Source organism: Carcharodon carcharias, chromosome 1 (assembly GCF_017639515.1).
Source record: "Carcharodon carcharias isolate sCarCar2 chromosome 1, sCarCar2.pri, whole genome shotgun sequence".
NCBI classification, from domain to species: Eukaryota; Metazoa; Chordata; class Chondrichthyes; order Lamniformes; family Lamnidae; genus Carcharodon; species Carcharodon carcharias.
Window position 1 is genome coordinate 161,806,801 of NC_054467.1, and position 27,908 is coordinate 161,834,708.

General features: G+C 44.8%; 1 protein-coding gene across 1 annotated transcript in view; it reads left to right on the forward strand.

The window, feature by feature from the left end:
• The window catches only part of zdhhc2 (zinc finger DHHC-type palmitoyltransferase 2), a 170,360-nt gene that overhangs the window by 105,392 nt on the left and 37,060 nt on the right, over positions 1-27,908 (forward strand). Inside the window, exon 8 of the mRNA XM_041191238.1 lies at positions 6,833-6,965. Coding sequence (XP_041047172.1) covers positions 6,833-6,965 — 133 coding nt within the window. The remainder of the gene's footprint in view (positions 1-6,832; positions 6,966-27,908) is intronic.

Genomic DNA, 27,908 nt, shown 5'->3' on the forward strand with positions numbered 1-27,908 from the left:
AATGCAAGTTGCCTTTAAGAACCCATTTATTCACTTTATCACCCTAAATAGGCATTAATTCAGAGGAAAATCCATCCTGTTGGTCAAAAGTTTAAGTAAGTGGCCCCCTCATTAACCATAATAGCTTTAATTCTTATTGTAAACTGTAAATGTCAGAAATAACATCCATTGCCTTCAAGCCTTTGAAAATTTCATGATCTCAACAGTTAGGAGCTCTGGGATGCCATGCTATGAAAAACATGTTGAGCTAAGAAATGTTGAATTCTGAAAATCTAAAATTACATTAGGAAGAGATGGATATATACAGCAAGTCCATCAACATTTCAGAAACTCCTTAGGCATAACCCTTCTGCAAAGCTGATCACAACAGAAATGTTAACCTATCTTTACTTTTCAGATGTTGATTGACTTTATTGTGCATTTTTAATCATTTTTTTTCATTTAATGTAATGAGTTATCACTTTGACTTTTCAATAACAATCACTCATCCTGGATTATAAATCCTGGTATGACTGACTAGGAACTGAGTTCAGGTTTCAGTTAGTTGAATGCTATCTTTGTTTTAACTTGATAACTGTCTTCAACATTTGTCCTCACCAGCCAATCTAACCTGAGTGTTTTATTCACATTAGATTTTAATATTGGACTTTTTCATTTAGAAAATGCAGAAGAATGAAGTTTACTAGTGTAATATTTTCATTTAAACATCACTTGTGCAACTCGTAAGGAAAATGCATGAAATCTGCAAGGAAAGGCATTTTATGAAAATTACATTTGATCTGTATTAAAATACTAGAGAATATATTGCAAAATACTGGGACGATGGAATGGAACAGTTAATCCGCTATCACTTTGGAGAGCAATTGCACAAATAAAGGATACATTTATGGAGAAAGCACATTAAGGCTCACATTTAACCACATTTCCACACAATAGTGACCCAGTTCAGTCTTCAGATCTGTTGCGGACAAAAATATTAACCAGCCCATAATCTGCAAGAGTCAAAATATGCTAGAAATTTGAAAACAGCATTGACCCTTCATTTAATGTTAGGCTCCTTTTGCACATTCATAGCTTGAAAATATTTGTGGCTACAATGAACATATTAGTCCTGGAATTCCAGGAAAATAAACCCCAGTTGTATCAGTCCTGTGTCATTTTTGATAGTTGTCTTATAAGGAATGGAATGCAAGTCCACCCCAACCAGGTGTTTGACAGGTGAGGAAACAGAGACTTCCTAAATCAGGGGTTTCCACTCATGTTTATCATTGGAACCTGACTTGCATGCAGTAGCCAACATGCTTTCTGAGTGGAGGTGCAGTGGCTAGCGGAGGGATGGCTCTGCCTCTTCCAGTGGGGCTCAGGCCTAGTGGGTGGCATTAACCTTCATAGAGTTCAAATAAAATTCTGTAAAATGGTGCTAGATCCTCAGAGGGCCAATAAGAGATTTGCCAGGGTCAAGGCTCTAAGCAGCTGAGGGATTTCAGTGAATATGGGGCAGGCAAGTATCATATATCCACCCAGAGTGGCACTTGTGCTAGCCAATTCTATGTTGATGAATTCTCTCCATTGCCCTGGTCAATATTAACCTATCAATCAATGCCTGGAAACAGATTATCTGGTCTTTATTACACTGCTGTGGGTGGGAATCTCACAAATTGAATCTTGCATTTCCTACAGTGCAATAGTTACTGCACTTTGTAAAGTACTTAATTGGCTATAAAGTGTTTTGGGGCATCCTAAGGTTTTGAAAGGCACTATATAGATGCAAATCTTCCTATTTTTAGAAACTTATAAGTCAGGTATTTTCTTTGTTTATTTTACTCATTTTAACTCATTCCATTTTAATTAATTTCCCACCATTCTCTCCTGCTTCCAAACAAACCCTGGTTAAATCCATGCTGAAGGGCACCAGTGCAGGGCTTATGACCTAAGGAATTATGGAACCGTTGTTCAGAGTTTTCTACTTGTGCACTTGCCAGCCTGCAATATTCCCTCAGTTTATTTTAATTTACTGGAAAATGGCAGGCTGGTGAGCACATAGATTATCCTTATGTGTGCGGTATTTGTTCATTCCAAAACATTTGAAACCTCTTGCTTCCTAGTTGATAGCTATCCAAATTAGTGTAAGGTGAACAGCTATAACATTTGAACCAGTTACATAGGCTTTAGAGATCTTTGCATATGTAAGCTGTGCTCTTGTTAAAATGGTTCTAAAGAGGAGCCTGTGTGTTAGACCTCACCGGAACTAGTTCCCATGGACAGCAGATCCAGCTTCGGTGGCACTGTTTTTATGTTTGATGCAGCACAGTTGTACCACCATTTCAGGACTGTGTTGTGACCCAGGCAATTCACCACTCTTAAGTTCTCATTATTAATGATTTGGAATGATTTGAAAACTGGTCGAAGTTAATTTGTTGCTAGCGTTTTGTGATAAGTTATTTTAAAATTAAGATACAAAAAAGCTGGGATAGTTTTGTAAAGAAATATGTCAACGTTTGCAGTAAACAGATAGCTAAGCATTGCCACAGCCTCTTCATTCTTCCTTTTCCCTGTAAGCTCCCCAGCCCATTTTCTTCTCAACCCTGGCACTGATCTCTTAGCGCTCTCCCTGCTTAGACCTCACCAGGCTCATTTTCTCTGAGAACTAATCCCTGCTGCCATTAGCCTCTCCTCACCCTGTGAAGAAATAAGGATCAAATAATATGGAATTAAAACAGGAATATTAGGGTAAAAGTTACTTTGGGTAAACTCAATAAAACATATCTTAACAAGAGTCAGACCTAGTTTGTAAACACAACATGGCTAACTCACTTCACAACAATGCAAATTCACTGATAAGGAATACACACCTAAAAAACAGTGTCCTATGGTTCTTGCCATTACCTTAGCACGTACAGTGCTACCCCGAATAACTAAAACCTCAATTGGATCAATGGATGCATGCCTCAAGTCTTACTATCTTGCTGGATACTGACTAAGCAATATTAACCAACATGACTGTTACGTAAAGTCCAGTTTTCAGGAATATGTTCAAAATAATATTTCTTAGAAATTGAATGGGCACCCTCATTATAATAGGTGGTCCTTTCACCAACTATAGGATACTAATTAGTGGTGGTCTATTATTGATCAAATAAACATCTTCCACATAACCATTAATTATACAACTCCAAGATTTGTTATAAATATGTAAGCCCAAACTCAAATCTCCAGATGTGTTAGATTCTCGTAGCTTGACTTCAGACCTGTTTTGAGCCTTTTAAATCTCACATGCTCAGAGATTAAGGTCATATTACTTTAATATTTGATGGATATCTTATTTTCTTTTGAAATGCTGTATCTGTCACAAGAAAAGTCTCAACCTATAATTCTCTTATTGAAATAAGAACTAGCTATCTTTTCAGGATTTATCTAGTTCGTGATTTATGCTTTTTGTATAACCACTGCAATTGCACACTTTCTTATTATAATAAATTTTTGTGTGTTTAAAATTTAATTATCTCATTTAGACCTCTGTATCAAAGACTCATGAACCCCCACTCCAGTTCTCTTGTGGTGAGAGAACATTTACTGAGGAGTTTCACCCAGACCCTTATAATATCCGTGAAATTACAATCTATTTAAGAAGTAGTAGTAAAAAGTCTGTCAAAGAGAAGGTAATAATTCTGGTTGATTTCAATCCTTCATTTGGAGGACGAGCAGGGCTCATAACCTAGTTATATGTCCTTCCCTCTGACTGAAGTTGAGGGGAGTTAAACAGAATGTACATTGGACCTTGAATAAGCTTCAAATATTAATAAAGGCTCTAATACACCACAATCCAACACCTGTTCACACAACTACCTCACTTTGCCCCAATAGCAAATTTAAGTGACACTATGAATTATTTTCTTAGCATAAGCACAGTTTCCCTTCCCTTCAAAACTGCATCTTCATCTCTTCCTTAAGAAAACTTCCTTCAGTTCCGAAGAAGTCATGTTCGATTCAAAGTAAACTGTGTTTCCTTCTCCACAAATGCTGCAAAACCTGTTGAGTATTTCCAGCACTTTCTGTTTTTATTTCAGATTTCCAGCTCCACAGTATTTTGCTTTTATTTTCTTTGGTTTTTTATTAAGTTTGTTTTATTCATTCTAACTTGTTCCTTTTTTATTGACGCATACCTTTCCTTTCATCCCTTTTCAAGGATGAAATTCCAATTAAGCGGCTGAAGGGATATTGGGTAGGAATCCAAATGCTTGATCAGTTTTTCATGATGGAAACTGATTAGTTATGTAGTTAGCAAAATGTTATTGCATTTATGTTTTGAGTTAAAATGCAGCAGCACATCTGTCAAAAAATTAATTTTCTGTCTTGTTGGTAATGTTGAAACACTGTGACATCAGTAGTTGTGATTTAGCTTTAATTAGTTGCCTAAGTATGAGATTTTCTAACCTATAACTTTTTGTTTCAGCTGCCCAAAGTGTCATAGTATCCAGTGTGTGGGCACTATGGCAGGTTCAAGCACTTCACAAGCCTTCTGTCAAAGGGAGCAGTTTTTTCCTATCTACTCTGTCAAAACCCTTCATGATGCTAAACACCTCTATTAAATCTCCATTTGACCTTCTCTTCTGGAAGGAGAACAGCCCCAGCTTCTTCAATCTATCCACATAACTGAAGCCTTTCATCCCTGGAACCATTCTCATGAATCTTTTCTGCACCTTCTTTAATGCCTTCACATCCTTCCTAAAGTGTGGTGCCCAGGATTGGACACAGTATTCCAGTTGATGCCGGACCAGTATTCCGCTGCTTTTGTACTCTATGTTCCTATTTATACAGCGCAGGATCCCCTACGCTTTATTAACCACTTTCTCAAACTGCCCTGTCACCTTCAATGATTTGTGCCCCTTTGCTTCCTTTTTTTATTTATTTGTTAATTGCTGGTTAGCCAGCACTTATTGCACATCTGTAATTGCCCTTGAGAAGGTGGTGGTGAGCTGCCTTCTTGAACTGCTGCAGACAATGTGGTGCAGGTACACCCACAGTGCTGTTAGGAAGGGAGTTCTAGGATTTTGACCCAGCAACAGTGAAGGAACAGCGATATATTTCCAAGTCAGGATGGTGTGTAACTTGGAAATGAACTTGCAGGTGCTGGTGTTCCCATAAACCTGTTGCCCTTGCCCTTCTAGGTGGTAGAGGTTGTGGGTTTGGAAAGTATGTACAAGTTGCTGCAGTGCAACTTGTAGATGCTACACATTGCTGCCATTCTGTGTTGGTGGCGGAGGGAGTGAATGTTTAAGGCGGTGGACGGGGTGCCAAGCGGGCTGCTTTGTCCTGAATGTTATCAAGCATCTTGGGTGTTGTTGGAGCTGTACTCATCCAGGCAAGTGGAGGGTATTTCTTCACACTCCTGACTTGTGCCTGCACCTCCTTCAGAATTGTATGCTTTATTTTATGTTGCCTCTCCTTGTTCCTCCTACCAAAATATATAATTTCACAATCCCCTGCATTAAATTTCATCTGCTGCATCTCAGCCCATTCCACCAGCCAGTTTGTGTCTCCTTGAAGTCTACCACTGTCCTAACAGTTCACAATGCTAGTTTTGTGTCATTTACAAATTTTGAATTGTGCCCTGTACACCCAAGACTAGGTCATTAATATGATCAAGAAAAACAGTGGTCCTAATATCAACCCCTAGGGGACTCACTGTAAACTTTCCTCCAGTCCAAAAAACAACTGCTCATCACTAGCGCCTGTTTTCCTGTCACTCAGCCAACTTCATACCAACCTTCTCTGTTATCTAATAATTACCTATCCACAGACAGTGAAGCAGATGGCCCAAATTGGGCTTGTAGTAACTGCAGTAGATAACCCTAGTTAAGAACCATAATCAGCACAAGGAGTTGTGTCTATGGGTTTGCTACTTAACTACTCCTTGTCAGGATATCAGTTAAATAGGGGAATTGTCACAAATCAGGGAATACTGTATGGCATGGGAATATTCAGCATATAGTGGTGGATTTAACGGCTCTGTGCCTACTGTGGCTGTGTAGTACAACAATAAGTTTTATTTGTACAGTGTCTTTAACATAGTAGAAAATTCCAAGGTGCATCACAGGAGTGTTATCAAACAAAATTCGACACCAAGCCACATAAAGAGATATTGAGTCAGGTCACCAAAAGCCTGATTAAAGAGGTAGCTTTTAAGGGGCATTGTTAAAGGAGAGGAGAGAGGTGGCGAGGAAGAGAGGTTTGGTGGGGGTGGGGGAATTCCAAAGTTTAAGGCAGCTGAAGGCACGGCTTTCAACGGCAAACAATGAAAACCAGGGATGCTCAAGGTCCCAGTACTAACAGGGATGCGGCTGATGGAGCAATCAAAATTTTCAAGACAGAATGATAAATGTGTGCTGGTTAAAGATGTCAGGAAATATAGATCAAAAATGGTAAATATTGTTGTGGTACGGATCAATCATGATATAAATGAATGGCTGGAAAACAAATGAAAACAAATCATGTACTATAGTAAAAACAGCATTTGTGGCAAATAGAAGAGTGTGGCAGCATCTGTAGAGAGAGAATCAGAGTTAATGTTTCAGATCAATAGCCTTTGGTTAGGACTCGTTCTAAATATCTTCCAATGAAAGAACAACGATCTGAAATGTTCTCTCTCTCCAGAGATGCTGTCAGGATTTATTGCGTACTCCCACCAATTTCTGTTTTTATTTCAGATTTTCAGCATCAACAGTATTTTGCTAATGTGTTGCAGTAGATAGCCTTGAAATTACATATAGCAGATACAGAATAATTTCAGTGTTTCTAGCTTATTTTATTATGCTTGTGTTTCTTCTCCCAGAATGGCCTGCCAGATACCCAAGCTAAGTTCCACATCATGTTCCTGTTCTTTGCAGCTGCAATGTTTTCTATCAGCCTGTCTTCTCTGTTTGGATATCATTGCTGGTTAGTCAGTAAAAACAGGTCTACACTTGGTAAGATGCACTTTTCATTTTCCATTTCAATAAGTGTTTATGATTGTAGAGAACTCTTAAATGACTATTATGCAAGAGGTGTGCAATTATATGCAGCATATCAGGCAGGTCAATGCCTAGCATCCTAACAGGAGTCAGGAAGCTTTCATTCTGTGACAGTCCACTGTGCCAGCTGCATATCAATCACTATGGCAAGCCAGAGGGTGACTCCTGGCCAACAAGGACTTATCTTTTGATGACATGGCTGGTGCATGAGCAATATACATAAACTGAAAGCCATGCTGCCACACCTCCGCACCACCCCCCCACCCCTCGCCCCTCTCCACTAACAGTTCAGCTGCATGCAGCTGGCCCATCAGTGATTCTGGAGGGACAAGTATGTGTGTGGCAGAGCCTTTTGTAGCCTCATGCACGCATGTGGATCCTTCCCATATCACACTCATCTCAATGTTCTGAGCATTTTCAGTGCTGCCAGCTGGGGTTCTCTTTCAGTTGACCATCTCAGCTGAGTTGCATCTCCGCCCACCCATTGATCACTCTCCCATGCAGCACCTGATTTCACCCACCATGACTTTTTTCTCATTTCACTTTCGATTTAGCCAGCATGGTGTTAATACAGCTTTTCTTCCACCGCCCCCACCCTTTCCTCTCCCCCAGCCACTCATTTCCTTTCCCCCTTCACTGTCGATCCCCCTGACATCACCTTCCACCTCCCCTCCATGACCTACCAGCTGCAACCCTTTTCTTTCAGGGATGTCCAGGTTCCCTTCTTTCCCACCCCCATCCACATTCACCTCCCCGACCTCCTCCTTCCCATCCCCAGGGTCCATGTTTGCCTCTGAGACCCCACCAACCATCCTCGCCGTCCCTTCTAACAATACCGTTGAAACCTCACCCTCATACCCTACTTGCTCTCTCTGCCCTTGGTCATTTTCACTATTCTCTCGTAGCTGGCCCACCCTGAGTTCACTCCCCGGAAAGCAGTCATGGACTCATTTAGAGCCCTCCCTTGCACAGCCCCACCACTCCGTCTGGACTCCTTCCCCCCTCCCCCCCAGGAACTCCTTCCCCCCTCCCCACCCCACCCTCCAGGAACTCCTTCCTCCTCCTGGAACTCCCACCCCCACCCCCACCCTCCAGGAACTACTTCCCTGACCCCCGGACTCTCTTCTCTGTCCTCACCCCCCCACCACCCCAACCGTCCTTCCCCCTTCCTGACTCCTTCAGAAATTCTTACTCCTTCCTGCAGCCTTATTTCCTCCACCCTTACTCCCTCCACCCTTACCTTACTTCCTCTCCTCTTCACACTCCCCCCCACCACACTCCTGCCAACACTGGACTACTTCCCATCTCTGCACTACTTCATCGCCTCAAATTCCTGCCTCCCCCTGGACTCTTTCCCTTCTCCGTACTCCTTCCACCCCCCAGACTCCTTCCTCCCTGCTGAACTCCGTGCCCTCTCCACACTCCTTCCCGGCTCCGAACTCATTCCTTTACACCTCCAGCTCCCCACTTACACCTACCTCCCCAGTTGCCATCTTCCCCCTCCTCTCCTCGTGGTCTCTTCCCCTCCTAACCTTCTCCCCGACACCTTTGTCCCCCACCCTCCCAACCTCACCTGCCTCTGACACCTTCGTTCCCCCACCTCCCAACCTCATCCCTGCCACCTACGACATCTGTTCCTCTCCCAGCCGACCCTAGACCTTCCTTTCCCATTCTCCAGTACATCTTCCTCTCCCTAACACAGTTGGACCTTCCTCTCCACCCCCTCAACCATCATCCATTGTGAGCAGACCCTTAATGCTGACTTTTCACCTCTGTGAGCTGCGTTTGCAGCAGAGCCATGTCCATGAGAATCCGCCCAGCAGGTCATGGATGTTCCTCCAGCGTGCTGTTGCTGTTGGGCTCTGGCATCTTCTGCTCCTCGGATGCCCGCGATGTGAGCAAGGCCTTGGTGATAAGTCCCGACTTCTGCAGATCATACTGGTCAAGACATGTTCTGCACTGGCATGTTTTCCCACCAGCATAGCTGCACGATCCAGCGTGAGGGGATGATTCTGGCAGGCTGACCCTATAACGATATGCTGATGTATTACAATGAGGTTCCCGATTTCTGATTGCGGGAAACGTGGCCCCCCCAATGACAGGCTGAGTGGACAATTGCAAACTAGCTTCAAGGTGTGAAACCGATTTTTGGCTGCTTTGCCATATTGTCCGCTCACACCACTGAGCACACCCGAGCCAGCGGGCACGGAAAATTCCGCCTACAGTGCCTGCTTGGCCACAATGCAAAAATAAAAAAGCCACTGCAAAATAAACATTCCAAACCACATTTATAAATCAAACCATGTCATTGCATACAAAGGTCAACTAGTCATGCTTGTGCATTCCTTAGTGCTTGTCTTCTGTGTGCCGTGCCCGGCCTATGGCTCCTGCACAGTGCTACCCCAATGCCTATAGTATTGGCTGCTGGAAGGCTGCTGACTTTCGCTAGGATAGACTGCAGCTGGTCTTGGCAGCATTGTTTGAGGAGCTCTGGCCCTCGAAGGCCTGGCCTCAGACAGCAGCATCTCAGCATTGGTGGCAGCAGTTTGGACTGGTTGACTGACAAGTAACAGCAAGGGTCTCAAAGGAGTGGCAGTGATGGGAGGATGAATGCTGTTATTCTGAGTGAGGTTAGCAGATACATGCTTTATGCAGCTATGGCCATCTCCCTGGAGCAATTCCTCAGCACTCCTAGACAAGTATTAGAGAACAGACTGTTGGTATGCTGGGAAACACTTCAGGCTCTTTTCGAATACTGGTATTCACAGATATATTGGAACACAGGGAAAAAGAACATAAGTAGGCCATTCAGCCCCTCAAGCCTGCTGCGCCATTCAACAAGATCATAGCTGATCATCTACCTCAGCGCCGTTTTCCAGCATTATCCCCATATCCATTAATATCTTTAATATCTAGAAATCTATTGATTTCTGTCTTGAACATACCCAATGACTGAGCTTCCACAGATCTCTGGGTAGAGAAGTCCAAAGATTCACTTCCCTCCGATTGAAGAAATTCCTCCTAATCTCAGTTCTAAATGGCCCACCCCTTATTCTGAGACTGTGTCCCCTGGATATGGATATATGCTAGCTAGACCAGCAATTATTGCCCATCCCTAATTGCCCCTGAGAGCTGAGTGGCTTGCTAAGTCATTTTAGAGGGCATTTAAGAGTCAGTCACATTGCTGTGGGTCTAGAGTCACATGTAGGCCAGACCAGGTGAGAATTTCTTCCCTAAAGGACATTAGCTAGACTGATGGGTTTTTACAACAATCAACAATGGCTTCATGGTCATCGTTAGACTTTTAATTCTAGTTTTTTATTGAATTCAAATCCATCTGCCATGGTGGGATTTCAACCCGCATCCCCAGAGCATTATGCTGGATTTCTGGGTTACTAGCCCAGTGACAATACCACTACGCACCTCCCTATTCCATCTGTCATGTCCTGGCCCACTCACTTAGCCTGTTTAATCCCTGTGAAGCCTCTCTCCATCCTCCTCACAACTCACATTCGCACCTAGTTTTGTCATCAGCCAAGTTGAAAAAATGACATTTGGTCCCTACATTCAAATCATTGATATAGATTGTGAGTAGCTGGGCCCAAGCACTGATCCTTGCAGTACCACACTAGTCACAGCCTGCCAACCTGAGAATGACCCTTTTATTCCTACTCTCTGTTTTTACTGTCTGTCAACCAATTCTCATTCCATGCCGGTATATTAACACCAATCCCATGTGCTGTAATTTTGTTTACTAACCTGTGTGGGACCTTATCAAAAGCCTTCTGAAAATCCAAATACACCATATCCACCTGCGCCCGCCTCCGCTCCTCCACCCTCCCCCCCCCCCACCCCCCACTATCTTTTCTGCTAGTTAAAAAACTCTAACAAGTTGGTCAAACATGATTTCCCTTTCACAAATCCATGTTGACGCTGCGCAATCCTACTATTATTTTCCAAGTATCCAGTTATTACATCTGTCACGCCCACATAAAAGGCATTTTTTTACAGTGGTCTCTGGGCTAATGATTTGTGTGTGGATGTTGTCCCCTTTGATTTATGAGTGATTCAATTTAAAAAATAACCCAGCAAAAAAGTGTTAGTCTTAAACAAGATAAACTACTACTGAAAACTATTTAGGTAAAAGTGATAAAGTTATTAACTGAAGTACAGATACAAAGATTAAAATGCAGATAAAGAAAAAATGGATACTTAAAGATGAGATTTCAAATCAGTCTCTGTAAGATATTGTTGCGGTCCTGTTGCTTGAATTTCTTCTCCCGAAGTGAAGGGGTTAAAATTTGAGATTCAGTTTAAGAGCCACAATGCCTTCTGCAGCCGATTTAATGGGTGGTTTGCTTTATCAGGTGGACTTAGCAGGTTAGCAGGTTTTTGGGGGAGAGAGGTTTCCTTTCCTTGCTAATTCTGCAGTTACTGCATTTATAGTTTGGACTCTTTCGGCAGAATAGCAGTTGATTTCTTAATACCTTCTTCTTTGTCCTGCCTTAGTCAAGAATCATATCTGAAGTTGTTTCTCAGGGTTCTTCCTGGGCTTCTGCACGCCAAATGGCTGTTCTCAAAGATAAAAACAAAAAACTGCGGATGCTGGAAATCCAAAACAAAAACAGAATTACCTGGAAAATCTCAGCAGGTCTGGCAGCATCGGCGGAGAAGAAAAGAGTTGACGTTTCGAGTCCTCATGACCCTTCAACAGAACTATTCTGTTGAAGGGTCATGAGGACTCGAAACGTCCACTTTTCTTCTCTGCCGATGCTGCCAGACCTGCTGAGTTTTTCCAGGTAATTCTGTTTTTGAAATGGCTGTTCTCACCTGTCTTTATCACAACCAAAATGACTGCTATGTTAATTTCGATGAAACATTGTTCTACCAGGCCAAGTAGTTGACATGTTGAGGTCCTTTGAAGTCCCTTCCTGCCTCCTTTTCCCTGAGAAGCAAAAGGCCTTTTCACACCTTTTAGAATTCAATGGACATCCTCTGGAAGGGTCTTTGCATTTTTGATGGAACTTTATAGCCAGCTACAGAGATGTGTGTTTGACAATGTTTGAATAAACACCAGAAAGGGCCATGTTGCCTGTCTGCATTTCCATTGTGAAAAAGTCTTTTCAACTCAATGTAAAGGTTTGAAAACGGAAATCTGCCTTTAAAACAGTTGTCCTTAAAGTCTGTAATATCATAAATACGCATTCGTGAAACTTCCTTTAGAATAAATTCTAGCATTTTCCACAATACTGATGTCAGGCTAACAGATAGTAATTGATGCTAAACAAAAGCAGAATTACCTGGAAAAACTCAGCAGGTCTGGCAGCACCGGCAGAGAAGAAAAGAGTTGACGTTTCGAGTCCTCATGACCCTTCAACAGAACTAGGTGAATCCAAGGAAGGGGTGAAATATAAGCTGGTTTAAGGTGGGCGGGGGGAGAAGTGGAGGGGGGGTTGGTGTTGTAGGGACAAGCAAGAAGTGATAGGAGCAGATCATCAAAAAATGTCACAGACAAAAGAACACAGAGGTGTTGAAGTTGGTGATATTATCTAAACGAATGTGCTAATTAAGAATGGATGGTAGGGCACTCAAGGTATAGCTCTAGTGGGGTGGGGGTGCATAAATGATTTAAAAATAATGGAAATAGGTGGGAAAAGAAAAATCTATATAAATTATTGTAGAAAAAAAAAGATAAAACAAAAGGAAGGGGGAAGAAACAGAAAGGGGGTGGGGATGGAGGAGGGAGCTCAAGACCTAAAGTTGTTAAATTCATTATTCAATCCAGAAGGCTGTAAAGTGCCTAGTCGGAAGATGAGGTGCTGTTCCTCCAGTTTACGTTGGGCTTCACTGGAACAATGCAGCAGGCCAAGGACAGACATGTGGGCAAGAGAGCAGGGTGGAGTGTTAAAATGGCAAGCGACAGGGAGGTTTGGGTCATTCTTGCAGACAGACCGCAGGTGTTCTACAAAGCGGTCGCCCAGTTTACGTTTGGTCTCTCCAACATAGAGGAGACCGCATTGGGAGCTACGAATACAGTAGACTAAGTTGGGGGAAATGCAAGTGAAATGCTGCTTCATTTGAAAGGAATGTTTGGGCCCTTGGACGTTGAGGAGAGAGGAAGTGAAGGGGCAGGTGTTACGTCTTTTGCGTGGGCATGGGGAGGTGCCATAGGTGGGGGTTCTTTTGTCTGTGACATCTTTTGATGATCTGCTCCTATCCTAACACCCCCCCTTCCACTTCCCACCGCGCCCCCCCTCCAACCTTAAACCAGCTTATATTTCCCTCTCCTTGTAAAGAAAGATCAGTTCTGTTGAAGGGTCATGAGGCTCGAAATGTCAACTCTTTTCTTCTCCGCCGATGCTGCCAGACCTGCTGAGTTTTTCCAGGTAATTCTGTTTTTGTTTTGGATTTTCAGCATCCGCAGTTTTTTGTTTTTATCTCTGTGTTTAATTGACTGCCACTGCTCTTCAAGAAATGCCTACCTTGAAGAAGTTCCATTCATCTCTGCGACAAGATTTCCGTATCTCTCTCTTGCCTTGTTCACCTTCATTGCTTTCCATTTATCTCCTGGTGTTTGACAAGGTGTTTACTAAAACCCGCTTTCACAGCCATATCTCCTTTCTCAGTGACTATCTCTGTCTCTGACTTACCCCACGTGGATTTCAACTGAAATTCCACCCCTCATGTTTTGAACCCACCCAGGATTACAGGTATCTCCGGGACATAAAACGTTTCTCGGACTGCTGTTCCCGTCACATTCTGAGATCCACACTCAGTGCCATGCGCCGCCATATGAACACACTCGACCTCTCCCTCCAGCAGCACCGCCGTACCCTTTTTCAAAGCTGCGCGTGCCCCCAGTTTCATTTTATTCTTCGTCTCATCCAACGCCTCAACAAGAAACTTTTTCTCTTTCTCTCAAGTGCTAAGGAGCTCAAGCACCAGCAACTCATTGACACCAACACGCATCTAGGACCCTCCACCCCTGCCTGTCCCTCCGTCCCCACCCTGTCTTCCAATCCCAGCCCCAGCCATGTATTTACTATACCCCCTGACCATCCCCTCTCCGACGCTGAACATTCAGTGCTTAGCAAAGGACTTAGTTTCATACCCTTATGCCCTCATCTCAATGAATTTCGGGCTCGGCACGATGCTGAACTCTTCTCCCGCCGTCTTCGTCTCCGGGCTCACTTCTTTGGGCAGGAATTCTCTCCCTGTTCAACGGATCCTTTTACCCACCTCCAATATTCTCCCTCCACCTGGACCCCTCCCTCTGGATTCTTACCTTCTCTTGATCTTTTCATTGAGAACTGTCGGCGCGACATTAGTCGTCTCAATTTCTCTGCTCCTCTCACCCATTCTAATCTCTCTCTCTCTGAACTTATTTCACTCCGTTCTCTCAGGTACAACCCTGACATTGTCATCAAACCCGCTGACAAGGGTGGTGCTGTTGTTGTCTGGCGCACTGACCTCTACCTCGTGGAGGCTGAGCGTCAACTCGCAGACACTTCCTCCTACCTCTTCCTGGACCATGACCCCACCACTGAACATCAAGCCATTGTTTCCAGGACTGTCACTGACCTCATCTCCTCTGGGGATCTTCCTACCACAGTTTCCAACCTGATAGTTGCCCAACGTCAGACGGCCCGCTTCTACCTCCTACCAAAAATCCACAAACAGAACTGTCCTGGTAGACCAATCGTGTCAGCTTGCTCCTGCCCCACGGAACTCATTTCTCGTAATCTTGACTCCCTTCTGTCTCCCCTTGTCCAGTCCCTTCCCACCTACGTCCGTGATTCCTCTGACACCTTACATCACATCAACAATTTCCAGTTCCCTGGCCCCAACCGCTTCCTCTTCACCATGGACGTCCTTCTACACCTCCATCCCCCACCAGGATGGTCTGAGGGCCCTTAGCTTCTTCCTCGAACAAAGGCCCGAACAATCCCCATCCACCATTACTCTCCTCCGTCTGGCTGAACTTGTTTTCACACTGAACAATTTCTCCTTCAACTCCTCTCACTTCCTCCAAATAAAAGGTGTGGCTATGGGGACCCGCACGGGCCCCAGCTATGCCTGTCTCTTTATGGGGTATGTGGAACATTCCTTGTTGCAGTCCTACTCTGGCCCCCTTCCACAACTCTTTCGCCGGTACATCGATGATTACTTCGGTGCTGCTTCATGTTCTCGTCGGGACTTGGAAAAATTTATTAATTTTGCTTCCAATCTCCACCCCTCCATCATTTTCACGTGGTCCATCTCTGACACTTCCCTTCCCTTCCTTGACCTCTCTGTCTCAATCACTGGTGATAAACTGTCCACCAATATCCATTACAAGCCTACCGACTCCCACAGCTATCTCGACTACAGCTCCTCACACCCCACTTCCTGTTAGGATTCCATCCCATTCTCTCAGTTCCTTCGCCTCCGTCGCATCTGTTCCGATGATGCTACCTTCAAAAACAGTTCCTCTGACATGTCCTCCTTCTTCCTTAACCGAGGTTTTCCACCCACGGTCGTTGACAGGGCCCTCAACCGTGTCCGGCCCATCTCCCGCGCATCCGCCCTCACGCCTTCTCCTTCCTCCCAGAAACATGATAGGGTCCCCCTTGTCCTCACTTATCACCCCACCAGCCTCCGCATTCAAAGGATCATCCTCTGCCATTTCTGCCAGCTCCAGCATGATGCCACCACCAAACACATCTTCCCTTCAACCCCCTGTCAGCGTTCCGCAGGGATCGTTCCCTCTGGGACACCCTGGTCCACTCCTCCATCACCCCCTACTCCTCAACCCCCACCTACGGCACCTCCCCATGCCCACGCAAAAGACGTAACACCTGCCCCTTCACTTCCTCTCTCCTCACCGTCCAAGGGCCCAAACATTCCTTTCAAGTGAAGTAGCATTACACTTGCATTTCCCCCAACTTAGTCTACTGTATTCGTAGCTCCCAATGCGGTCTCCTCTACATTGGAGAGACCAAACGTAAACTGGGCGACCGCTTTGCAGAACACCTGCGGTCTGTCCACAAGAATGACCCAAACCTCCCTGTCGCTTGCCATTTTAACATTCCACCCTGCTCTCTTGCCCACATGTCTGTCCTTGGCCTGCTGCATTGTTCCAGTGAAGCCCAACGCAAACTGGAGGAACAGCACCTCATCTTCCGACTAGGCACTTTGCAGCCTTCCGGACTGAATATTGAATTCAACAACTTTAGGTCTTGAGCTCCCTCCTCCATCCCCACCCCCTTTCTGTTTCTTCCCCCTTCCTTTTTTTTCTTTTTTTTTCTCCAATAATTTATATAGATTTTTCTTTTCCCACCTATTTCCATTATTTTTAAATCTTTTAAGATCCCCCACCCCAACTAGAGCTATACCTTGAGTGCCCTACCATCCATTCTCAATTAGCACATTTGTTTAGATAATATCACCAACTTCAACACCTCTGTGTTCTTTTGTCTGTGACATCTTTTGATGATCTGCTCCTATCCTAACACCGCCCCCCCTCCACCTTAAACCAGCTTATATTTCCCTCTCCTTGTAAAGAAAGATCAGTTCTGTTGAAGGGTCATGAGGACTTGAAACGTCAACTCTTTTCTTCTCCACCGATGCTGCCAGACCTGCTGAGTTTTTCCAGGTAATTCTGTTTTTGTTTTGGATTTCCAGCATCCACAGTTTTTTGTTTTTATCTAAGTAATTGATGCTATATCTGTCGAAATCTCTCCCATTTAGCACGGTGGTAGTGCCACTCAACACAATGAAAGTTATCCTCAGTGTGAGGACGGGACTTTGGCTCCACAAGGATTATATGCGGTGGTCATGGTCAGTACTGTCATGGACAGATGCATCTGCGGCAGGCAGATGGTGAGGATGAGGAAGTATGTTTTTCCCTCTTGTTGGTTCCCTCACCACCTGCCGCAGACCCAGTCTAGCAGCTATGTCATTTGGGACTCAGCTAGCTCACTCAGTAGTGGTGCTACGGAGCCACTCTAGGTGATGGATGTTGAAGTCCCCCACCCAGAGTACATTCTGTGTCCTTGCCTCCCTCACTGCTTCTTCCAAGTGGTGTTCAACATGGAGGGGTACTGATTCATCAGCTGAGGGTTGGGGGTGGGGGGGTGGTGGGCGCAGTACATGGCTATCAGCAGGAGGTTTCCTTGCGCATGTTTGACATGCCCAGCTATGGTGATGGTGGTGCCTGGGACATTATCTGTAAGGTATGTTTCCATGATTTTGATTAAGTCAGGCTGTTGCTTGACTAGTCTGTGAGATGGCTCTCCCAATTTTTGCACAGGCAATAATTGAGAGATTATTACCTATGTGGTTCTGCTTTTTCATTTTGCCCGTGGCCGCTCATATTCTCTAAGCGGAACCTCTTTCCCAGTCCTGTTTGTCATTGGTACCAATGTGAACCACGACCACTGGACCTTCCCCCTTCCACTGCAAGTTCCTCTCCAGCCCAAAGCAGATATCCTAAACCCTGGCAGCAGGCAGGCAATGCAGCCGACTGGACTCTCACTCTCAGCTGCTGAGAACTGTCTCTATTCCCTTGAATATACTGTTCCCAACAACCACTACATTTCTGTTAATTCTCCCTGCGTTAACAGCTCCCAGTACTACGGTGCTATGGTCAATTCATTCATCTACCCTACAGCCCCTGCTTTGGGCCATACAAGCTGCAAGAATCTCAAACCTGTTGGACAATTGCAAGGGCTGAGGCTCCTCCACTTCTACTTTCTCGATCCCCATACCTACCTCACTCACAGTCACACCCTCCTGTCTCTGCCATGGACTAAATCAAATGACTCCATCCTAAGGGATGTGACTGTTTCCTGGAACAAAGTGCCCAGGTAACTATCCCCCTCTCTGATGTGTCGCGGTTTCTGAAGCTCGGCCTGCAGCTCAATAACTCCGAGCTGAAGTTCCTCCAGTCACAGACACTTACAGCAGATGATGATTTGAGTGCAGCGTTCTGATCATGCATGGAACAAACTGAGCTTGTATAATTTCATGACTGCAACACCCAGATGTTGGATAGCTCCTGCTTGTGCTGCAATGGAATCTGAGACATAGGCCCACAGACACTTTATCATGGTCGGGTTAGCAATTGTAATTTCTGGAGTTAGGCACCATTTGAACACTGGAAAGGATATGCGCTAAGCTCTATGCAAAGTTGGGCCCCTTTGTGTTCCTTGACATTGACCTGAGTCTTTCTGGCAGGCCTGTCAATGCACCAAACATTTCACTGTGCATATCCATTAATCATCTTCTGGAGGCCACTCCATCAAAGTTTTCTCAGTAATCTTCTCCAGCAGAACTCTTGTGTGACCTTGCCCTCCAGGGAGCTGGCTTCTGTACTATCCTTTCCTCATGCCCTGTCCTAAGGCCACTCATGTCCGGTGTCTCATCACGTGCAAATCTCATCTCTAAAGTACGTGCACTGGCAGTAACTGAGCTGGTGGCTGAGAGTGTGAGAGTGAGTAGCAATTTTTCTTCTTTGTCATCGTTTTCCTGCTCTTCCACCTCTTGCTCTTCCTCCACTGCCTAACCAGATTGCAGTTCTTGGATATCTGTGAGGAGAAAGGCACAAAGGTTGTGGTGAGGGGAGAGGCTAAGACAAGAGCTGCATGCTTACACCATCTGCAGCTTGTAAATTAGAAGAGCTTGTAGGATGAGGGGCAGTGGGCTGCGAGAAGGAGGATTAGGTTGGAACATGCTGTTTTCTTTGTTTCAGCCCCACTGTTATGACCGATGCAGTTGGTACAGCTGAGTTATTTAAAAATCCCAGAGGGAAACTTTAAATAACTGTCATAACCTATAATTTTAAGTGTTATGTTTGAGACGCGACTCTAAACTCAGGAATCAGACCGCCAGTTCTTAAGGTTTTACATTAAACTAAATGAAAAATTTTATTAATTTACACAGGTTAAACTACATGGCTACAACTTACTACTATCATAACTTTTAACAAATTCCCAAACTAATCTCCATTAAGGCAACAGCAACCCATAGAATTAACCAAACACCAGGCAAAGCATTTTTGCCTTAAGAATTCAAAATGAGATTCTTTTCACTTTGATACCTGGGGACTCAGTTGGAGGCTTACAGCTGCTGTTTGATCTCACATCGCCTCTGCCCTGCACACACAACACTGCTGAAGTTATACCTCACCCAGCCCATTGAATGTAAATTCTCATTGTAATAACAACCTCTGAATTAAACCTCTCTAACAATAAAACCCCTATTATTGTACCAATTTTATTAATAATATAAACATATTGCTTGGTATCTGCTAGATAGGCGTCAGTTGTCACCTCCCTTCTTGAATGTTCTATTCAAAAAATGCAAATGCATGCTATCTCTCTCATATCAAAACTAGTACACATCAAAGCACCCAGACTAGCTGGTTTGAATACAATTAAGACACGCACACAGACTAAAATTCTAGTTTAAAAGAAAAGAAAAATATTTTCCAGTGGTATTATATACATTAATAGCTTCATGACACCCACCACATCCTCTGTCATGATTGCTCCACTGATGGTGAGCACTGTCTCCTCCATGGAAATAAGGACATAGAGCCATGCCTGTCCCTCTTGGTTTGGCTTCTGCTGCTTCCAGTTAAGCGCTACTGTAATCTGCAAGAAAGGGAAAAGTGTGTCAGTCAATGTTGTGTAGTGTATTTGAGTGATATGGCTGTCATATTTGAAGATCTGACAGTTTGTGCATTTTGTGGGTGTGAGGCTTGCCACAAGGTTAATTTTGTGAGGGTGAGGCGAAGCTATCAATGTCAGATATGAGTCATGACTGATGGAGATTGTTGGTAGGGAAGTGGTAAGGGTTTGGAGATTTAAACAGTATGTGAGGCTAGTGATGCAGCTGGTAGGATAAATCTCTTCCTTCCTTGGACAGCCACCCTCCTATACCCCCTTTGCCTACTTCTCTATCCAGCCTTCATTCCACCCTATATCCCACTTCCACCCTTTGCCTGCCTCCGCTGTCCAGCCTCCACTTCAGCCTTTTACTCTAGCCTGTCCTTGCTACTTTTACTTATAAAGCTAAGGATCTTACGTGTCTTTTTAACAGCCATCCAAACTTTTTTTTAATTCATTCATAGGATGTGAGCTTTGCTGGCTAGACCAGCATTTATTGCCTATCCCTAATTGCCTCTGAAGGTGGTGGTGAGCTGCCTTCTTGAACTGCTACAGTCTATGTGGTGTAGGTACATGCATAGTGCTTTAGGGAGGGAGTTCCAGGATTTTAACCCAGCGATAGTGAAGGAACAGCAATATATTTCCAAGTCAGGATGGTGAGTGACTTGGAGGGGAACTTCCAGGTGGTGGTGTTCCCATGTGTCTGCTGCCCTTGTCCTTCTAGATGGTAGTGGTCGTGGATTTGGAAGGTGAGCATAGTGAGGAAAATGCTGAGGGCGTGGATCCAGACCTTGGTAACCTCCAGGGAGCCAGGGACACCAGAGATGTATTGATCCAACACTCCTTCAGCGAGGCTGCCAAATAAGAGCTACCACCTCATGCCAGGGCTGCCGCCTCCATCCTGGATACCAGAAAGGACCCTTTCCTTGGCCCTCAAGATACACTCAGTGCCTGTGCAAAAAAGCTTCAAGACGCCCACATCCAGCATTAAATACTGGCCTACCCTGCACCGACAAAACATATGAAGCATACTCAAGCCAATAACACAAAATCAAATGTCATTTAATGTTGGAACTCAGATTTTTGAACTGAACAATATCTGGTGTTGGTAGTCACACCATTAAAAAATGTAAAGCTAAATGGGAGAACAAAAGATTACCCATGACCAGCCCTTCTTGTGCTTTAGGTGCTTTAAACTTAGGTTTATGGGTGCTACATCTAGGTGCTCCTTCCTTGCTGGCACTGGCAATGGAGACAGCCTGCTGACTCTGCTGTCTTGTTGGCCTTGGCTCCTCTGGCCAGTGGAGTCTGTGCTGACCTTGCCTTAGAGGAAGAGGCCAGTGCTACGGCTGGCATCTCCCCAGTCGCTGCAGCCTCATCAGATGCCACAGTCACTGGCAGAGGGGCGGAGGAGCTGCTAACGTCACTCAGAGTGCCCTGAGAGGAGCCGGGAAAGACGACAGGCAGCTCATACACCAACGTGAGGTCACTCTGGACCTCCCTGGTCACCATTGATGGACAGGCAGCTAGCTGGGACACAGGATGCCCCATCCATCTCACGCACGGGCACTGACCAGCTGAGGTCATTGCCTGTGTGAGGGTTTGCAGATCTGAGCACAACTCCAGGGACCCCTGATTCTGATCCTGGAGCAGCCTTGCCATGAGAGTCATCACTCGCTCCAAGGAGGAGGCAGTGCGCTCGGCCATAATTGCTCATGCTCAGCAGGGACTCCTCCAAAATTGAGACCATGGCAAGCATACCCTCTAGGATCTCCACTAGATCCTCCCGCACATCTCACTGGACGTCCAACATTTGCTGCCTAATGGACAAATCCAGAGACCCATCGTCATCTGACTAAGCATCGACCTGGTCCCCAGCAGTCCTCCGACTGCCTGCGCCCTGGGCACTCTCTACCTCTGCCTGTACCTCAAGTGAGTGTGAAGTGCCCTCACCAATGTGCATCGAGACACTAGACACCAATCTAATGCCCACCACAGTGTTGGCATCTGCGCTGGTGCCTGCTTCAGAGAGCGGGTGTGACACAGGTGCATCAGGAGCATGGTGGTCCCCTGGGGTCAGGGGGTGGCCCTTCAGGATCTGGAGTGCAAACACCTGCTGGTGAACCTCACCACGGCCAGTTGACTGAGGTGCATGGCGCCTCACCAAGCTCCAAGGCATCCTGTTCATAATGGGAGAAGATGAGGAGGTGTGGAGGTCCCCCACCATTCCGTGACCTCTCAATACTGTTATGGGATGTCTTCTCCTGAAAGGACAGAGGAGCATTGATTAGTCCACTCTCTACCTGCAGCGCCAATGCAGTCTGGACAACCCCACCTGAGAAACACCTCACAGGGCACATCCTAGCCGTGACCCTCGAGCCACAAGCACTCAGGCCAAGCAACCAGGCCTCACCCCCTTAGCCAACTCCAGTATCATTGACAGTTGGCACTCAGACTGTAACACCCCTGAGCTCCATGGGGTGATGGCCAGCCTTTATCACTTCTCCACACTGACCCATGCCAACACGGCACTCACCCTTCCTGAGTGCAGCAGGTCATTGAAGCGCTTCCAGCACTGGAGCCAGGTGCCCCGCACCATACCATGGCTGCTCACCTGGGCTGCCACCTCCTCCCATGCCCTCTTGGTGAGGTGTGGTGGCCTCCTCCTCCCATCTCTGGGGACAAGGGTGTCCCTTCTGGCAGCCATATCCTCCAGGAGGGTAGCAAGGCACTCGTCGGAGATCCCTTTGTGATGAAGGCCAACATACCATTTGCCTTCCTAATTGCTTGCTGCACCTGCATGCTAGCTTTTAGTAACTCATGAACAAGGACACCCAGGTCCCTTTGGACATCAACACTTGGCAACATCTCACCATTTAAAAAATACTCTGCCTTTCTTATTTTTCTTCCAAAGTGGAATTACATCTGCTATGTTCTTGCTCATTCACTTAGCCAGACCAAATCCCCTTGAAGTCTCCATGCATCATCCTTGCAATTCACATTCCCACCTAGTTTTGTGTCATCAGCAATTTTGGAAATATTACAATTGGTCTCCACATCCAAGTCATTTATATAGATTGTGAACAGCTGTGGCCCCAGCATTGACCTTGCAGTACGCCATTAGTAACAGCATACATCCTGAAAATGACCCGTTTATTCCTACTCTCTATTTTCTTTTTGTTAACCAGTTCTTAATCCATAGCACTACATTACCCCATTGTGCTCTAATTTTTGTTTACTCGCCTCCTGTGTGGGACTTTCAAAAGTCTTCTGAAAATCCAAATACACCACATCCACTGGTTCTCCTTTATCTACGCTAAAAATAACATCCTCAAAAAACTCCATGTTTGTCAAACAGGATTTCCCTTTCATAAATCCAAGTTGCCTCTGCCCAATTATATCATTATTTTCCAGTTATCACACCCTTTATATTAGATTCTAACATTTTCTCTACTACTGACGTCAAACTAACAGGTCTGTAGTTCTCTTTTTTCTCCCTCCCTCCTTTCTTAAACAGCAGGTTACATTTGCTACTTTCAAGTCTCCAGGAACCATTTCAGAATCTATAGAATTTTGAAAGATAATCACCAATGCATCCACTATCTCTGTAGCCACCTCCTTCAATACTCCAGATGTAGCCCATCTGGTCCAGTGGATTTATCAACCTCCAATCAAATTAATCTTTTGAGTGCTGCCTCCTTACTAGTACTAATTTCTTTCACTTCCTCATTTTCACAAGTCCCTTGGTTCTCTGGTATTTCTGGGAGATTTTCTGTTACTTTCTCCATGAACACAGATAGCAAAAGTAATTGTTTAGTTTCTCTGCCATTTCCCTATTCTTCATTATATTTTCCTGTTGAGTTTTTGTATCTTAGGGGAATGTACATCTTTTAATGTATTTTCCTAATCCTCCATAGTAAACTTGCCCCTCATACCTTCATAATTTCCGTTGTTCAGATTTAGGACCCTAGATTCAGAATGAAATGTACACTTTTAAACTTAATGTAAAACTCTTATCATTTTATGGTCACTATTTCCTTCTGGCTCCTTGATAGCAAGGTTATTACTTATCCTTTTCCCATTAGATGATGCAAAATCTAAAATCCCTAGTTGATTCCTCAATGTACTGCTTCAGAAACACATCTTGTACACACTTTGCTATTGTAGACAGTGTGTGTGGGGAAGGACTGTCATTACTTCACAAATTTGCTGCTGTCTCTTTCACAATTATCCTTTCCATCGATACTCTGAGTCCAACTTGAATAGAGCTTGGAGAGAATTGCGTCCTCTGCAGACTCTCCATAGTTGTTTCTGCTACCACTGCTTGCTCACCCACTTGTGAATTGCGACTCACATTGGGAAAACCCAACTAACTGTCTAATAGGACCCATCAAAGTATGAGTATTAGCACAGGTGCATGGTAAGCATATTTCCTGTGGCGGTGCACCTTCAGAAGGAATCAACTGCTCTGAGGAATCATCTGGAAAGTTGGAAGACTGCTTTCCTTCGTATGTATGCTGTGGAGCAGAGACATGCTGACTTCTGAAGGGAATGGATATGAATAAGAGAAGGGATGGATATGAATTAGTATTGGCAATATGAAAATATTGCTACTTAACATAACTAAAATAATCATATGTCACTTGGGGCAGAATTTTGCCCTTGTCAGGCAGGCTCAGCGGGGGCGGTAGGGAAGCCAACTGCCGCCCGCAATCGGGGCCAGACCGCAATTTCACACTGGCGGGCCAATTATGGCCTGTCCAGCATGAAACGCAAGCGGCAGTGCTCAGCGCAGCCTGTGTGGGCGGGGGAGGAGGGCAAGCGGGGAACTTCGCGCATTGCATGTGAGTGAGCACTTGAAAATGAAAAGTTTTAAAAATTAGAAATAAAGATTTTAAAAATGTAATAAAATATGTCCCCTCATGTGACACGGTCACCTGAGCAGGGACATGTTATAAATGAAATTTTAAACACTTTATTTTATTTTTACTTGGTGTTGGAAACCTCATCCCACCTGTGGATGAGACTTCCAAAAATGCAAAGGTCACTTGGCCTTTTCACCTGACCACCAATCATAAGGTTGGACAGGCAGCGAAAAATTTAAGTTAATTAAAACTTTAATGGCCTTAATAGACCTTCTAATTGTCAGTGAGTGCACTGCTGATTCCCATGCGCACCCGCCGACCGAATTCTTGTGCGACTGCACGTTGACATCGGGACACTTGCCTGACGTCAGTGCGCATCATCTCACGCTCAAGCGGGCTGGGTGTGTGCCCACCTGCCATAGTGAAAATTCTGCCCTTGGTGTAGAAAACAAGTCAACATGGCTGAACTTTATATGAGATACTTAATGCTGTCACTGGGTTGCTGCAAAGTCTCCCCTGTCTCTGTGTCTGATGGTCAGCAACATAGTGATGCCACTGATCTTCAGCACCATCTCCTCTGTTAATATCAGCTGTACCATCAGTGGTGGCCACCTCCCATCCTCTCCCCCTCTCACTTCAAATGCAAGGAGGAATTTCAGACCTATGAGTGACTGTAAGGCATGTGTTCACCCGATACATGCACTACATTTGGTGAGGGTGACTATCTAGCCGATGAATCACATTGCATAAGGATTGGGATGATTGGCAGTCATGGATGGATAAATGGGTGGCTAGAAAGTGAACAGTGGATGCTGTTCAAACTTAGGTAGACATGAGGAGTAATGTGTTAGACTGCACTTGACAAGACAGAGTAGGATGTCTTGTGGGGAAGGGTGGCATACATGATAGGATGTAGATGAATTTGCAATTGTACTTATATTTCCAGACTTGGTTAGGTCATTAAACTGTTCTTGCATTGTAAACTGTTCCTGCATTGGAACCAGGTACAGGCCCAACAGCTGACTTCCTCAGCCACCTCCAACCACACTGTCTGATGAGAGCAGGTTTCTTCTTCCTGTTGCTGGGGAGGTTTTCCTTCTTCCTGCCCCTTTCAATGTCTAGCAGTGGATCATGTGAAGTGTGGTTAAAGCAGGATGTAACCTTTAAATGTCCCAAGCCCGTTAGTAACTTTACTTTCTCTTCCCAAATGCTCCCAACTCTTCCAAACTTTGAATTGGCCTTTGAAACGTCCAGGTGAGATCATGTCATCCAGGTGCACATCAAGTCCACTGACACGTATTGGAGAGTGAGTTCTAGAAGTAAAATGACCACTGGCTATCCACGTTGAAAACAGATATTTCAATGCAATCAAACTTCTTTTAGGTTTTACATCCATTGTTGCTGCCCCACCCTAGAACTGACATCTGGGTGATCATCAGGCCCAATGTCTTTGTAAAGTAGGAACAGAAATGCTGAAAGTAATAGGCCAGTCAGGCAGCATCTGTGGAGAGAACCAGAGTTAATGATTCACATCAATGACCTTTCATCAGAATGTCCTGTTGAAAGGGCCTGAATCATTAACTCTGCTAGCTAACCTACTAAGTATTTCCAGTATTTTCTATTTTAATTTTGAATTTCCAGCATCTGCAGTATTTTGCTTTCTTCTTTATAAAGTAGGCCTATTGATGAGAGTGCCTTTGTGGCAAGATGTGGTGGTGATAGGTGGGGATTGGGTGGTTTGGAAAGAGAGTTGGATGTGAGAAAGTGACTGCTGAGGTCATTTTGGGTAAGTGAAGGTCTACATTTATTTGGAAGTCCAAATGTCTCTTCAATTTTCCTTATTGTAGATTAAAAATTTATTAGTGGTGAAGTATAAAAGTACTTAACGTTAACCAGAATGCATCATTTTTAATGTACAAATTCAAATATTTCTCACACAGTCCCCTAGAAATGTAAAATTAATTCTGTGCCTTCAACGCTTTGGTTTTCCCTTCGGGCTATCACATGTTTATATTTTCTTTCTTTCTTCAAACATAAATGATTAATGTTGCGGCTCATTCCCCATTCATGTGTGTAGGGAGAGCAGGTGCATAAATGGAATGAAGTGTCTCCACTTGCTCCAGGTCAGCAGGGCAAAGCTTTGACATCTGCAGTAAACTTAGAACATAGGGACCGAACTAACCTTGCTTGACAAGATCATGTTTTTTTTTTATTCATTCATGGTATGTGGGCTTCGCTGGCTGGGCCAACATTTATTGCCCAACCCTAGTTGCCCTTGAGAAGGTGGCTGTGAGTTGCTTTCTTGGACCACTGCAGTCCATGTGGTGTAGGTACATCCACAGTGCTGTTATGAAGGAAGTTCCAGGATTTTGACCCAGTGACAATGAAGGAACGGCGATATATTTCCAAGTCAGGATGGTGAGTGACTTGGAGGGGATCTTCCAGGTGATGGTATTCCCATCTATCTGCTGCCCTTGTCCTTCTAGATGGTAGTGGTCATGGATTTGGAAGGTGATGTCTAAGGAGCCTTGGTGAATTCCAGTGGTGCATCTTGTAGGCAGTACACGCTGCTGCTGCTGTGCGTTGGAGGTGGAGGGAGTGAATGTTTGTGGATGTGGTGCCAATCAAATGGACAGCTTTGTCCTGGATGGTGTCCAGGTTCTTCAGTGTTGTTGGAGCTATACTCATCTAGGCAAGTAGGGAGTATTTCATCACACTTCTGACTTGTGCCTTGTATATGGTGGACAGGCTTTGGGGAGTCAGGAACTGAGTTACTCATCACATGATTCCTAGCCTCTGACCTGCTCTTGTAGCCACAGTATTTATATGACTAGCCCAGTTCAGTTTCTGGTCAATGGTAGCCCCCAGGATGTTGATAGTGGGGTATTCAGTGATGGTAATGTCATTGAACATCAAGCGGTGATAGTTGGATTCTCTCTTGTTGGAGATGGTCATTGCCTGGCACTTGTGTGGCGCGAATGTTACTTGTCAGCCCAAGCCTGGATATTGTCAGATCTTGCTGCATTTGGACATGGACTGCTTCAGTATCTGAGGAGTCACAAGTGGTGCTGAACATTGTGCAATCATGAGCGAACATCCCCACTTCTGGCCTTATGATAGAAAGAAAGTCATTGATAAAGCAGCTGAAGATGGTTGGCCCAGGAGCTGCACTCATCCAGGCAAGTGGGCAGTGTTCCATCACACTCCTGACTTGTGCCTTGTATATGGTATATGATGGTGGTCAAACACACTTGACAAGATAACAACAGCCCCACTGCACTTCCTGGTTGACCACTAACATCATCGACTGGTAACCAATTAGTGGTTTCAACCTTCCAAAGAAAATCTGGGCAATCCTCAGCTGCTTAAGGACAGGCCATCAA